At 46.5% G+C, this 16,076-nt stretch overlaps 1 protein-coding gene across 1 annotated transcript in view; it reads right to left on the reverse strand.

Moving 5' to 3' along the window:
• The window catches only part of FGF11 (fibroblast growth factor 11), an 86,063-nt gene that overhangs the window by 7,126 nt on the left and 62,861 nt on the right, over positions 1-16,076 (reverse strand). The window contains exons 2-4 of the mRNA XM_060779906.2: positions 14,928-15,035; positions 11,699-11,802; positions 331-529 (exon numbers count right to left, since the gene is read on the reverse strand). Of these exons, the coding sequence (XP_060635889.1) occupies positions 331-529; positions 11,699-11,802; positions 14,928-15,035 (411 nt within the window). The remainder of the gene's footprint in view (positions 1-330; positions 530-11,698; positions 11,803-14,927; positions 15,036-16,076) is intronic.

Below are 16,076 nucleotides of genomic sequence, written 5' to 3' on the forward strand. Positions count from 1 at the left end.
TTGAGGCCCCCTGGCTTCCTGCTGGGCTTAAAGTATGCGTCCTATAGAAAAGACAGCTGTTACAGGCCCAGCGTGCGACAGAACAGATAGAATTGGGCCAAACTTGGCACACAGAATCCCCATGACCAACAGAAAATACTGTGTTTTATGATGGTCTTTGGTGACCCCTCTGACGCCCCCTTGCAACCCCCCTGGGATCCTGACCCCCAGATTGAGAAACGCTACTATAGGCCTTGGGAAACTGCAACTCTCAAGATGCCATGGTAGTTTTTTCGGATTGCCTCCACTTTGCAGTGTAGAGGTGACCCCAAATGACCCGTTCCTGTTTACCTTCCAGGAGCTTGGGCAGGAAGTGGGCGGCGGCCTTGGTCTTCTTGACCCGGTTGCCCTTCATGACCTGCCCGTCCTTGTTGATGCCCAGGTACCAGGAGCGGCCGGACTCCCGCTGGCGGTAGAGGGTGGAGGAGTACATCACGTAGTAGTTCTCTATGACGCACTCCTTGAAGCGGCACTCGGTGGTGAAGTGGGCCTTGTGAGAGGAAAAGGAAGAGGAAGAGGAAGGAAGGAGAGGGTTAGACCCTTAGAGCATGACCACTTACCCACATATAGAAAAATATGTCCTCTCCAGGCATTTTTGTTATGGAGTTTAGACCACAAAAAATGAGTCTGCCTGGCAAGCATTGCATTGATAACAGTGTGGATGCACCCAGGGGCGGCTCGTCCATTACGCGAAGTAAGCAGTCGCAGAACACTTTTTTTTTGCCAGGGGTGCAGAGGCGCCTCTGTAAATGCCCCTCGACCACCACTTGAGGAGCACCCCCTCAGCTCACAACAGCCCTAGCAGTCCGGGGGGAGCCTTGGCTTTCTTGCCTCGCTACCGGGCGATCCTCTTCCCAAAGGAGCCGGGCCCTTGAGCCTCGCCTAGCCCCTCTCGTTCCTGCTCCACCTGGCCACCAGGTGCACGAGCAGAGCCGGCGCTCAATCGTTCTCTGCGTTCGATCCCTTCCCCATGACCGGCTCCCATGACAGGCTCCACCCGCCTCCTCTCTTCTCCCCAAACCGCGGGTGGGCCAAGGGGTGGAGCCGCCGCGCCTGGCCCGCTTCGGGTCCATAGGCGTGTCTGAAGACCCCAGTGTGCGCACCAAAAGTCGCCTCTTCTCCTGATTTTCTCTTCAGCCATTGGGACCAAGAGAGAGAGAGAGAGAGAGAGAGACCCTCCGGCTGGAGGTATCTCCCACCTCCGCTCCCTCCTTTGTTTTTGCGCCTACCTTCAGGAAAGGTGGGCATCTCCTTTGTCTCTCTCTCTCTCTCTTGGTCCCAATGGCTGAGGAGAAAGTCAGGAGAAGAGGTGACTTTTGGTGCACACGCCGGGGTCTTCAGGCACGCCTCCGGACCCAAAGCGGGCCAGGCAAGGGAGCAAGTGCGGCAAGTGTAGTTACTGGGATGTATAGTTCACCTACAATCAAAGAGCATTCTGAATTCCACCAATGATGGAATTGAAGCAAATATGGCTCACAGAACTCCCATGATGAACAGAAAATATATATCCATTAGGAAGAACTTCCTGACTGTGAGAGCCGTTCAGCAGTGGAACTCTCTGCCCCGGAGTGTGGTGGAGGCTCCTTCTTTGGAAGCTTTTAAGCAGAGGCTGGATGGCCATTTGTCAGGGGTGATTTGAATGCAATATTCCTGCTTCTTGGCAGAATGGGGTTGGACTGGATGGCCCATGAGGTCTCTTCCAACTCTTTGATTCTATGATTCTCTATGATTCTATATCCATGATTGGTTGGGGGGGGGGCAAAATACTGTTTGCTTACCCTTGAAAATTACCTAGGGCTGCCTCTGGATGCACCCAGTGTCTACCGAACTGGGACAAAGTTTGGGCCACAATTCATTTTGCACAAGACACTTGTGAGCAGTTTCGTGAGAGCAGTCAGAAAAAGTAACTTTTCCCAAACAAAGCTGGGCCACTCCTCTGCCATCTTTGGCTCCACTCCGCTGATCCGCCTCCATCACTATGGACTGTAATCCGCTTTGTGAATAAAAGCAAGATTTCCCTCCCTTTTACAAAGGCTTTTCAATCATCCTAAGGATTTCGGGGTGGAGGGATGATTATTTATAGATGAAGGGGATAATAGGAGTCTGTTGTTGTCCGCATTCAAGTCATTCCCGATCTATGGTGAGCCTGGTTTTCAAGGCAAGGTGGCTTCAGAGTCCAACACACAAACTAATATGACTACATTGATTGCAATTGAGATATTGATAGAGTTATGCATAGTGGTTGGAATTGATTTGCTTATTATGAACAGGTTCCAAGAAGAATGAGGTGTAAGTTAGTTTCAGATTAACTTGATACTGAATAGTTAAGAGCTGTACAATTTACAAAAGGTCTAAGATTACCAGGGTAATAGTAGTAGTAGTAGTAGTAATAATAATAATAATAATAATTTTAAACATGAGCTACAAAAAGCATAATGATGATGATAACAATAATTACTTCAAACTACAAGAGAGGAGATTCCATCTGAACATGAGGAAGAACTTCCTGACTGTGAGAGCCGTTTAGCAGTGGAACTCTCTGCCCCGGAGTGTGGTGGAGGCTCCTTCTTTGGAAGCTTTTAAACAGAGGCTGGGTGGCCATCTGTCAGGGGTGATTTGAATGCAATATTCCTGCTTCTTGGCAGAATGGGGTTGGACTGGATGGCCCATGAGGTCTCTTCCAACTCAGATTCTATGAATTAAAATCTATATAAATAAAAATGCAATGTTTTATTTATTTACAGTATTTATATTCCGCCCTTCTCATCCCGCAGGGGACTCAGGGCGGATTACAATGTACACATATATGGCAAACATTCAATGCCAAAGACACACAACACATATAGACAGACTTTTGCTGGAGTCTTTTTTATGGCCTCGTAAATTAGTTAAATTTGCCTCCCCACACATAGGTGGTACCTAATTTTCCTACTTGACAGACGAAACTGTCTTTCGGGTTGCAAAGGTCGACAACAAGCTACACAATTGGTCGGAAACTCACTCTGACCCAGGTTGGCTTCAAACTCATGGCCTTTTGGTCAGAAGTGATCTTAATGCAGCTGACAGCCAGCTGTGCCACAGTCCAGTGTTTGTTTGTGGGATTAACATAACTCAAAAACCACTGGATGAATTGACACCAAATTTGGACACAAGACACCTCTCAGGCCAACGAGTGACCATCACTCATGAAAACATCGAAAAACACAGCAGAAGAGACTTAAAAAGCCAAAAAACAAAAACAACAACATTACAACGCATCCGCAAAACTGCATATATATACGCGAACACACATATACACAAATATACACATATACACACACACAAAACACATATACACAGACTGGGCCACAGCAACGCGTGGCAGGAGACAGCTACTAATCCATATAAATAAAAATGTAATGTTCATTTGTGGGATTAACAGAACTCAAAAACCACTGGACGAATTGACCCCAAATTTGGACACAAGACACCTAACGACCCAATGTATGTCCTTCACTCAAAAAATTGATTTTGTCATTGGGGAGTTGTAGTTGCTGGGATTTATAGTTCACCTACAATCAAAGAGCATACTGAACCCCACCAACGATGGAATTGAAACAAACTTGGCACACAGTTCTCCCATGACCAAAAGAAATCCTGGAAGTGTTTGGTGGGCAGTGTCCTTTGGTTTTGGAGTTGTAGTTCACCTACATACAGAGATCACTGTGGACTTAATGATGGATCTGGACCAAACTCTACACAAATACTCAATATGCCCAAATGTAAACACTGGTAGAGTTTGGGGAAAATAGAATCTTGACATTTGGGAGTTGTAGTTGCTGGGATTTATAGTTCACTTACAATCACAGAGCATTCTGAACTCCACCAACGATGGAATTGAACCAAATGTGCCATACAGGACTGCCATGACAAACAGAAAACACTAGAAGGAGTTGGTGGGCATTGACCTTTACTTTGGGAGTTGTAGTTCACCTACATCCAGAGATCACTGTGGACTTAAACAATGATGGATCTGGACCAAACTCTACATGAATACTCAATATGCCCAAATGTGAACACTGGTGGAGTTTGGAGAAAATAGAATATTGACATTTGGGAGTTGTAGTTGCTGGGATTTAAAGTTCACCTACAATCGCAGAGCATTCTGAACCCCACCAATGATAGAATTGGGTCAAACCTCCCACACAGAACCCCCATGTGGGCCACAGCAATGAATTGAGACCATATTTGGACACAATATACCTCTCAGGCCAATGAGTGACCATCACTCATAAAAACGCTGAAAAACACAGCGGAAGTGACTTAAAAAGCCAAAAAATGAAAAAAGATGCTACAGCGCATGCGCAAAACAACTCCCCTGGCAAACAAAACACACAATAGCATATCCACACTCTCTTTCAGACTACAGCTCCCAGCATCCCCTAGACCAGGCCCTTTAGGGTAGGGGGATGATCCAAATGCACTGCTTACAAGCTATTTATTTTATTTATTTATCATGTCATCCGCAACCAGAACATTGTATTACATTTCTAACAGAACAAAACAAACAAACAGATAAAAAAACCCTCAAAGTTTGCAAGCTTGGTAGTTGATTAAATGTCCTTTGACCGGTATCTGGCCACTTGGAGTGCCTCTGGTGTTGCTGCAAGAAGGTCCTCCCTTGTGCATGTGGCAGGGCTCAGGGTGCATTGCAGCAGGTGGTCAGTGGTTTGTTCTTCTCTGCACTCGCATGTCGTGGACTCCACTTTGTGGCCCCATTTCTGAAGGTTGGCTCTGCATCTCGTGGGGCCAGAGCACAGTCTGTTCAGTGCCTTCCAAGTCGCCCAGTCCTCTGTGTGCCCAGGGGGGAGTCTCTCATTTGGTATCACCCACGGATTGAGGTGCTGGGTTTGAGCCTGCCACTTTTGAACTCTTGCTTGCTGAGGTGTTCCAGTGAGTGTCTCTGTAGATCTAAGAAAACTATGTCTTGATTTAAGTCGTTGATGTGCTGGCTGATGCCCAAACAAGGGATGAGCTGGAGATGTTTCTGCCTTGGTCCTTTCACTATTGGCTGCTCCTTCCCGGATGTCAGGTGGTGCAATGCCGGCTAAGCAGTGTAATTTCTCCAGTGGTGTAGGGCGCAGACACCCTGTGATAATGCGGCATGTCTCATTAAGAGCCACATCCACTGTTTTAGTGTGGTGAGATGTGTTCCACACTGGGCATGCGTACTCAGTAGCAGAGTAGCATAGCGCAAGGGCAGATGTCTTCACTGTACCTGGTTGTGATCCCCAGGTTGTGCCAGTCAGCTTCCGTATGATATTGTTTCTAGCACCCACTTTTTGCTTGATGTTCAGGCAGTGCTTCTTGTAGGTCAGGGGACGGTCCAGAGTGACTCCAGAAGCAACCAGAGACGGCTTCCAAGCTGCAAGCCTGGCATATAGAGGCCATTCTTGAGCTGAAGTGGATGAGGTTGTCATGGCAGGAGTTGGCCACTTGGTGGCACTGTTTGACACTGAATAATAGATAAACATTGGACATTAAGAGATCCTTTGGAAATTTGGGTCTTTCTCCAGGATTTTCTCTGGATTCTGATCCCAGAATCGTGTGCAGGAAGGAGCCAAAGGGACCATCACGTTAATGAGTGCACAATGTCCGAGGAGAGTAATAAACCCCATTGGCCTCTTCCCTTTCTTATGCCAATTGTCATTAAAAAAGGGTGGTGCTGGCAAGCAGAGAGAAGAAGGAAGACATTCAAGATATTTCTAAGGAATCATTCTTCCCAAAGGTTGGGATCTGAGTCCCTTGATCGTCTGGATCCCAACTCAGAGGACCTCTGGGCATGCTAAGAGTGCCGGCATACAAAGCTGGGAGGAAGAGAGGCCAATGGCTTGCATGGCCTTGCTCTCCTCCTCCTCCTCCTCTTTTGCTCAATGAGAATCCATCATCCTTGGTTGGCCTCATCTGTTTTGACAGGCGCCATCTTCCCAGGGAAAACTCCTTTCCTTCCCCGCCAGCTGTTTCCTTGCCGCTCCCCGCTGGCGCATTGGGGTGACCTCTCTCATCAGTGATTCATCCCTTGCTTCCTCCCATCATCCACGGGCCAGAAATGAGGCTGGACACTCCATTGGCACCCTCTTCTTGACCTCAAGGGTCCCCCAAGACCATCCAAGCCTCTCTCTAGCCCAGTCATAGGCCAACTTGGGCCCTCCAGGTGTTTTGGACTTCAACTCCCACCATTCCTAACAGCCTACCGGCTGTTAGGAATGGTGGGAGTTGAAGTCCAAAACACCTGGAGGGCCCAAGTTGGCCTATGAGTACTTTAGCATACAATTTTATGGGGCAAATCCCAGTAGTGGTGCAAAAGGAGGCCAAAACCAAAGGAATGGCACTTTCCTGGGCCAAATCCCAGGTCAAATTGCCTTGGTATCTATTGGAAGAGGGATGAAGGCGAAGGGATGCTGGCCGCGGTGCAAAAGATGGCCAAAACTAACCACATTTGCCATAAGCATGGCATTTCCTGGGGGAGAACCAAGTTTGGGTTGCTTTAGCATTTGTTGGCAATGGAAAGAAGGCCGTGGCCAAAAAGGTAGCCAAAACCGGCATCGGTCAACCGCTCCAAAAGTCATATGGCAATAGGAAGTCACAGCTCTGGGGATTATTATTATTATTATTATTATTATTATTATTATTATTATTGTGTTGTTGAAGGTTTTCATGGCTGGAATCACTAGGTTGCTGTGAATTTTGTGGCTGTTTTGTCTGTTTGTTGGGAGGTCCTAGTTGAATCCCAACAAAGGACTCCCTCCGGCAGGAAGCAGCCAGGCTCTGAAACTGCAAGGCCATTCAATGCTAATCAAGCTGGCCAAGAGCCTGGTCTAGGGGATGCTGGAAACTGTCATTTTTGCACATGCGCTGTATTGACATTTAGGTTTTTTTTGGGGGGGGGGGTTAAGTCCTTTCTGCTGTTTATGAGTGATGGTCACTCATTGGTCTTTTAGGGGTGTAGTGTCCAAATTTCGTGTCAATTTGTCCAGTGGTTTTTGAGTTATGTTAATCCCGCAAACGAACATTACATTTATACACACACACATACACACCACTTGTCTAGTTTTCCACAGACCTCCCAACCTCTGAGGATGCCTGCCATAGATGTGGGTGAAATGTCAGGAGAGAATGCTACTGGAACATGGCCAAGGGCCTGGTCAAGGGGATGCTGGAAACTGTCATTTTCGCACATGCGCTGTATCGACATTTAGCTTTTTGGGGTTTTTAAGTCCTTTCTGCTGTTTTTTTGGAAGGGGTTTATGACTGATGGTCACTCATTGGTCTTTTAGGGGTGTAGTGTCCAAATTTCGTGCCGATTTGTCCAATGGCTTTTGAGTTATGTTAATCCCACAAACGAACATTGCATTTATACACACACATACACACACACATAGCACTTGCCTCGTTTCCCACAGACCTCCCAACCTCTGAGGATGCCTGCCATAGATGTGGGTGAAACGTCAGGAGAGAATGCTACTGGAACATGGCCATACAGCCCAGAAAACTCACAGCAACCTAACAACAACAAACCGCTTTGACTCCCCCTAGGGGTGAGAAAAGCGGTATATAAATACGGTAAATAAAACAACAACAACAACTCTCAGCATTGTCTCCCATGTGAAGCTTCCAAAGACAGCCATACACATATATCCACAATATCCATGCTCTTGCTCTCGTATAGCTGCACCTATGTTCATGCACACAATTTTTGCACCATGATATATGTTATTATATGGTGATGAAGATGATAGTGATGATGATGCCCAGGTGCCTCTTTCTTCCATTTCGCACCAACATGAACACATATGTTCACAATATCCATGCTCTTGCTCTCCCATAGCTGCACCTATGTTCATGCTCACCCCTTTTGCACCGTGATATATGTTATTATATGGTGATGATGATGATGATGTTTGTTTGTCGTGTCAGAGCAACCAGTCCATTATATTACATTTCAAACAGAACAAAGCAAACAATGCAATGGAAGAAAGGGGCACCTGGTGGGCATCATCACCACCATCATCCTCATCATTATCAACATCATCATCATCATACAGAAGCAACCAGCATGATGATGATGATGACGATGATGATGGTGATGATGCCCACCAGGTGCCCCTTTCTTCCATTTCACACCAACATGAACACATATATCCACAATATCCATGCTCTTCCTCTTGCATAGCTGCTCCTATGTCCCTGCACACCCCTTTTGCACCGTGATATATGTTATTATATGGTGATGACTGACAAGCTGGAATGTGTCCAGAGGAGGGCGACTAAAATGATCAAGGGTCTGGAGAACAAGCCCTATGAGGAGCGGCTTAAGGAGCTGGGCATGTTTAGCCTGAAGAAGAGAAGGCTGAGAGGAGATATGATAGCCATGTATAAATATGTGAGAGGAGGTCGTAGGGAGGAGGGAGCAAGCTTGTTTTCTGCTTCCTTGGAGACTAGGACGCAATGGAACAATGGCTTCAAACTACAAGAGAGGAGATTCCATCTGAACATGAGGAAGAACTTCCTGACTGTGAGAGCCGTTCAGCAGTGGAACTCTCTGCCCCGGAGTGTGGTGGAGGCTCCTTCCTTGGAAGCTTTGAAACGGAGGCTGGATGGACATCTGTCAAGGGTGATTTGAATGCAATATTCCTGCTTCTTGGCAGAATGGGGATGGACTGGACTGGATGGCCCTTTAGGTCTCTTTCAACTCTTTGATTCTATGATTCTATGGTGATTATGATGCTCAGACGCCCCTTTCTTCCATTTCACACCAACATGAACACATATATCCACAATATCCATGCTCTTGCTCTTGCATAGCTGCACCCATGTGCATGCACAGGCCTTTTGCACCATGATATATGTTATTATATGATGATGAAGATGATGATGGTGATGATGATGCCCAGGCGCCCCTCTCTTTCTGCTCTCCCGTTGCACACGTGCGACGCCAGCCTTCCGCAGTGCACACCAATGCGCACAAGAGGGTTGGGGAGCATTCGAGGCCAAGCACCTGCACATGATGTGTGTGTGTGTTGGTAGGAAAGGGATTGGCAGGAGGGCAAAATGGCTGGCAGGTGTGTGGGGAGCCGCGCATTGGAGGCGCCCTGCGCTCCCTCCCGGTGTTTGTCGGATCGGGGTCAGGGAAGTCTCCCTCGGGAGGACTCTTTAAAGAGGGCAGCTGCTAATTGCAGCTGAAAGGGAGGAAGGAAGGAAGGAAGGCAGCGAAGAAGGGAAGAAAGAGAGAGAGAGGAGGAGGAGGGAGGAGAAGCATCCACCTTCTCCCCTGCAAAGTCCACTCTCAGTGCTACAAATCACAAAGAAAGTGGCCATTCTATGGGGTGCCAAGGGTTGAACCCCTTCCTCTTTCCTCATCCTAAAATTTGGAGGGGTTTTGGCGCTTATTTACTAGACACAGCTCAATGGTACAGAGTTTTGGGAATTGTAGTTTTCCATGGAAACCCACTGAATGACCTTGGTTCAGGCACATACTCTCAGCCTCAGGATAGGGCAGGCATGGGCCAACTTTGGCCTTCCTCCAGGTGTTTTGGACTTCAACTCCCACAATTCCTAACAGCCTACCGGCTGTTAGGAATTGTGGGAGTTGAAGTCCAAAACACCTGGAGGAAGGCCAAAGTTGGCCCATGCCTGGAATAGGGTCACCTGAAGTTGGAAACAACTTGAAGGCCCACCATAAAGAGATAGGGATCCAATTCCTTCTGGAAGGTCTTTAGATGAACCTGAGGCCACTTCATCCCATCATTGAACAGTTCTCCATAATATTTAGGAGGAATCTGGTTTGTTGTTTCCTGATTCCATTTCCTTTTCCTTCAGCTGTTAATTGCAGGATGATGATGATGATGATGATGATGATGATGATGATGATGATGATAATTTGAAAAAGGAGATGGAGGGCCTGGTTCTGGCAACCCAAGAACAAGCCATTAGAAGCAATGCCATCAAAGCCAGAATTGAAAAGTCAACGACAGATTCCAAGTGCAGACTCTGCAGGGAAGCAGATGAAACAATAGATCCCATCCTCAGCTGCTGCAAGAAGATTGCGCAGACAGACTACAAGCAGAGGCACAACGCCGTTGCTCAGGTGATTCATGAACAAAATCTGGCTACCAGTATTAAAAAAAACTCTAAAATAACAACAGCACAACAACAGAGAGGAAACAAACAAGGATATCTAATCACCTCTCAACAAAAGATTGCTCCAGGCACTGCCAGGCCATCAAATGCTAATCAAGATGGTCAGTTGAAACATTCACACCTAGCTCCAAGAGACAAGAGTCCTTTGTCCCACCCTGGTCATTCCACAGATATATAAACCCCCTTTTCCTAGTTCCAACAGACCTCACTACCTCTGAGGATGCTTGCCATAGATGCAGGCGAAACGTCAGGAGAAAATGCCTCTAGAACATGGCCATATAGCCTGAAAAAAACCTACAACAACCCATTTCTTCATAATATTTAAGAGAAATGTGCTTTGTTGTTTCTTGATTCTCCTTCAGCTGTTCCTTGCAGGATAATAATAACAATAACAATAACAATAATAATAATAATAATAATAATAATAATAATAATACTGATTCTGGCAGCCCAAGAACAAGCCATTAGAACAAATGCCATCAAAGCCAAAATGGAAAAGTCGACGACAGATCCCAAATGTAGACTCTGCAAGGAAGCAGATGAAACAATAGATCCCATCCTGAGCTGCTGCAAGAAGATCGCACAGACTGACTCCAAGCAGAGGCACAACGCTGTTGCTCGGATGATTCATTGGAACTTGTGCCACAAACACCATCTGCCTGCGACAAAGAACTGGTGGGATCACAAGCTGGAAAAAGTTACAGAGAATGAACATACCAAACTCCTCTGGGACTGGGTTGTTGTAGGTTTTTTTGGGCTACATGGCCATGGTCTAGAGGCATTCTCTCCTGACGTTTCGCCTGCATTTATGGCAAGCATTCTCAGAGATAGTGAGGTGAGGTCCTCTGGGACTTCCAGATTCAGACAGACAGAGTTCTGGAGCACAACACTCCTGACCATGTTAAAGAACAAAGTATGGATCGTCAATGTCGCAATCCCAGGCGACAGCAGGATTGAAGAGAAACAACTGGAAAAGCTGACATGATATGAGGATTGAAAGATCGAACTGCAAAGAGTCCGGCACAAACCTGTCAAGGGGGTCCCAGTGGTGATCAGCACACTGGGTGCAGTGCCTCAAGACCTTGGCCTGCACTTAAACACAATCAGTGCTGACAAAATTACCACCTGCCAGCTGCAAAAGGCCACCCTACTGGGATCTGCACGCATTATTCATCGATACATCACACAGTCCTAGACACTTGGGAAGTGTCCGACGTGTGATCCAATACAATAGCCAGCAGAGTGTCTGCTGTGTGGACTCATCTTGTTGTGATAATAATAATAATAATAATAATAATAATAATAATAATAATATCTGTGCTCCTATATCTGTGCTTTTCATGTCTCCTTCCTAGTTGCAATATCTTCCATTCCTCCTTGTTGGAGTTTCATTTTGATCCAGTTCTCCAAGCTGTTGTTTTGGGTCTGGGTCCTTGAACCTGGAAGAGTTGGAAGAGAGCGGAGAAAGGGAGGCACTCACAGAGGTATAGAGATAGCCTTCGGCGTTCATGGCGATGTACTGCCCCGATTTGGTGCTCTGGATGGCCACCACACGGAGGCCCACCGGGATCAGGTTGAAGAGGGCTGCGGGGAGAGAGAAAGACAAGGATACCCGTGAGCAAAAGAGGTCACGACCAAAAGCCAAGGTCTGGGATTGCAAATGCATTCATTGAGATGGAAAAGAACACAGCTTGCAAACATGGCTCTTGTTGTTGTTGTTGTCTTTGGACTATCTCTCCCACAATCCTGCTGTGGTTTTTCTTGCAAGAGTGCAGAATTGCAGCTGGAAGGGATCCCCAAAGGCCATCCAGTCCAACCCCCTTCCACCAGGTCAGAAAGGCACAACCCAAACTCTCCAAACAGATGCCCATCTAGCCTCTACAAAGACTCTCAGGAAGCAGAAAGTCCCACGGTTAAACAGCTCTAACCCTTGTTGTTGTTGTTGGACTACATCTCTCACAATCGTGCTACAGATTTTCTTGCAAGAGTGCAAATTGCAGCTGGGAAGGGACCCCTAAAGGCCATCCAGTCCAACCCCCTTCCGCCAGGTCAGGAAGGTTCAACCCAAGCCCTCCAAACAGATGCCCATCTAGCCTATACACAGACACTCAGGAAGTAGAAAATCCCACGGTGAAACAGCTCTAACCCTTGTTGTTGTTGTTGTTGGACTACAATTGTGCTACAGATTTTCTTGCAAGAGTGCAAATTGCAGCTGGAAGGGACCCCCAAAGGCTATCCAGTCCAACCCACTTCTGCCAGGTCAGAAAGGCACAACCGAAGCCCTCCAAACAGATGGCCATCTAGCCTATACACAGACACTCAGGAAGCAGAAAATCCCACAGTGAAACAGCTCTAACCCTTGTTGTTGTTGTTGTTGATGATGATGATGTTGGACTACATCTCTCACAATCCTGCTGAGGATTTTCTTGCAAGAGTGCGAATTGTAGCTGGAAGGGACCCCCAAAGGCCACCTAGTCCAATCCCCTTCTGCCAGGTCAGAAAGGCACAACCCAAGCCCTCCAAACAGATGCCCATCTAGCCTATACACAGACTCTCAGGAAGCAGAAAATCCCACGGTGAAAGAAGCTCTAACCCTTGTTGTTGTTGTTGTTGTTGTTGTTGTTATTGTTGTTGTTGGACTACATCTCCCACAATCCTGCTGCGGATTTTCTTGCAAGAGTGCGAATTGCAGCTGGAAGGGACCCCCAAAAGCCATCCAGTCCAACCCCCTTCTGCCAGGTCAGAATGGCACAATGCAAGCCCTCCAAACAGATGCCCATCTGGCCTCTACAAAGACTCCCAGGAAGCAGGAAATTCCAGGGTGAAACAGCTCTAACCCTTTTGCAATTTGGATCCCAATCTGAACCCTTTAGGGTGCATGCATTCTCTGGCAGGTTCCCATGCGCAACAGAGATGAGACCTTCCGGCTTGCTGGTTGGCTACTTGGCATTCATTCGGGGTGGGTGGCCGCTCGGGCCCTTATTTGCTGCCTTAATGAAAATTGAGGGAAAGCGGCTCATCAATCATGCCTCCCTTCTTCTCTCCCTGCTTCCCTCGGAGGCTGAGGCTCAATTATTCGGAGACAGAAAAGGAGAGAGAGAAAGAGAAAGAAAAGAAGGAAGGAAGAAGCAAAGATGGTGCAAGAAAAGGGGGAAAGAAGGGCACCCAGGGGTTTGTTTTTTGCACGACCGATTCCTCTCCAAATTCCAATTGGACAGAATGCCACTCAGAATATGGGTGCATATACCCCTAGGGTGCATCTACACTCATACGGGATTTGTAGTTTGGTGAGGCAGAGAAAGCTAAGGACCTTGTTGAACCGCAAATTCCCAGATCTCATAGCAATGGAATCCTGGGATTTGCAGTTTGACGAGGCAGAGAAAGCTAAGGACCTCATTGAACTGCAAATCCCTGGATCCCATAGCAACTGAATCCTGGGACTTCTAGTTTGGTGGGGCAAGAGAAGGCTAAAGACCTTGTTGAACTACAAATCCCTTGATCTCATAGCAATTGAATCCAGGGATTAATAGTTTGGTGAGGCAAGAGAAAACTAAAGACTTTTTTTGAACTAGAAATACCCGGATCGCATAGCAATGGAATTGTGGGACTTGCCGTTTGATGAGGCGGAAATAGCTAACGACCTTGTTGAACTAAAAATCCCTGGATCTCAGAGCAATAGCATCCTTGGATTTGTAGTTTGGCAAGGTAGGGAAAGCTAAGGACCTTGATGAACAACAGATCCCTGAATCTCATAGCACTAGAATCCTTGGATTTGTAATTTGGCAATGAAGAGAAAACTAAGGACCTTGTTGAACTACAGATCCCTGGATGTCATAGCACTGGAATCCTGGGATTTGTATTTTGGCGAGGCAGAGAAAGCTAAGGACCTTGTTGAACTGCAAATCCCTGGATCTCAGAGCAATGGAACCCTGGGATTTGTAGCTTGGCAGTGAAGAGAAAACTAAGGACCTTGTTGAACTACAGATCCCTTGATCTCATAGCACTGGAATCCTGGGATTTGTATTTTGGCGAGGCAGAGAAAGCTAAGGACCTTGTTGAACTGCAAATCCCTGGATCTCAGAGCAATGGAACCCTGGGATTTGTAGCTTGGCAATGAAGAGAAAACTAAGGACCTTGTTGAACTACAGATCCCTGGATGTCATAGCACTGGAATCCTGGGATTTGTATTTTGGCGAGGCAGAGAAAGCTAAGGACCTTGTTGAACTGCAAATCTCTGGATCTCAGAGCAATGGAATCCTGGGATTTGTAGTTTGGCAATGAAGAGAAAGCTAAGGACCATGTTGAACTACAGATCCCTGAACCCCATAGCACTGAAATCCTGGGATTTGTATTTTGGCAAGGCAGACAAAAGCTAAGGACCTTGTTGAACTGCAAATCCCTGGATCTCAGAGCAACGAAACCCTGGGATTTGTAGTTTGGCAATGAAGAGAAAACGAAGGACCTTGTTGAACTACAGATCCCTGGATCTCATAGCACTGGAATCCTGGGATTTGTATTTTGGCGAGGCAGAGAAAGCTAAGGACCTTGTTGAACTGCAAATCCCTGGATCTCGGAGCAATTGAATCCTTGGATTTGTAGTTTGGCAATGAAGAGAAAACAAAGGACCTTGTTGAACTACAGATCCCTGGATGTCAAAACACTGGAATCCTGAGATTTGTAGTTTGGCGAGGCAAAACTCAATTCCTTACTGAAACCGTTGTCCTCTCTGGTCCCGTCAATGGTGCCGTCAGGGTGGACTTGGAGGTAATAGCCGTGCCGGCAGAAGAGCTTGGTCACGATGCCTTTCAGCTGTGGTTCTGCAAAGAGAAGAAAAGAAGGCAAGAAGTAAGACATGGCAGGAGAATCATGGCGTGGGTCTACACCAGAGTTTTCCAAATTTTCTAAGTTGGTGCCACATGCATCCTTCCGTGACACGGTCGTTCAGTTTGACAAGCAAGCCAGAGGCCAAACCAACCCCATAGAAGAGTTACATGAAATATATAGTATATTGTATGACATATGATATAATCTATATAAATAATTAACATAACTCAAAAACCACTGGGCAAATTGACACCAGATTTGGAAACAAGACACCTATCGGGCCAACAAGTGACCATCAGGGTTGTTGTAGGATTTTCCGGGCTATACGGCCATGTTCTAGAGGCATTTTCTCCTGACGTTTCGCCTGCATTTATGGCAAGCATCCTCAGAGGTAGTGAGGTCTGTTGGAAGCAGGAAAATGGGTTTATATATTACAACAGCAAAACAACAGAGAGTAAACAATCAGGCACATCAAATCACCTCTCAACAAAAGATTCCCCCAGGCACTTCCAAGCCATTAAATAATAATCAAGGTGGTCAGTTGAAACATTCACACCTAGCTCCAGCAGACAAGAGTCCTTTGTCCCACCCTGGTCATTCCACAGATACATAAACCCATACATAAACCCCAAAATGGGTTTATATATTACAACAGCAAAACAACAGAGAGTAAACGATCAGGCACATCAAATCACCTCTCAACAAAAGATTCCACCAGGCACTTCCAAGCCATTAAATGCTAATCAAGGTGGTCAGTTGAAACATTCACACCTAGCTCCAGCAGACAAGAGTCCTTTGTCCCACCCTGGTCATTCCACAGATACATAAACCCATACATAAACCCCAAAATGGGTTTATATATTACAACAGCAAAACAACAGAGAGTAAACAATCAGGCACATCAAATCACCTCTCAACAAAAGATTCCCCCAGGCACTTCCAAGCCATTAAATGCTAATCAAGGTGGTCAAGTTGAAACATTCACACCTAGCTCCAGCAGACAAGAGTCCTTTGTCCCACCTTGGTCATTCCAC

The sequence above is a fragment of the Anolis sagrei genome, chromosome 6, assembly GCF_037176765.1.
Source record: "Anolis sagrei isolate rAnoSag1 chromosome 6, rAnoSag1.mat, whole genome shotgun sequence".
NCBI classification, from domain to species: domain Eukaryota; kingdom Metazoa; phylum Chordata; class Lepidosauria; order Squamata; family Dactyloidae; genus Anolis; species Anolis sagrei.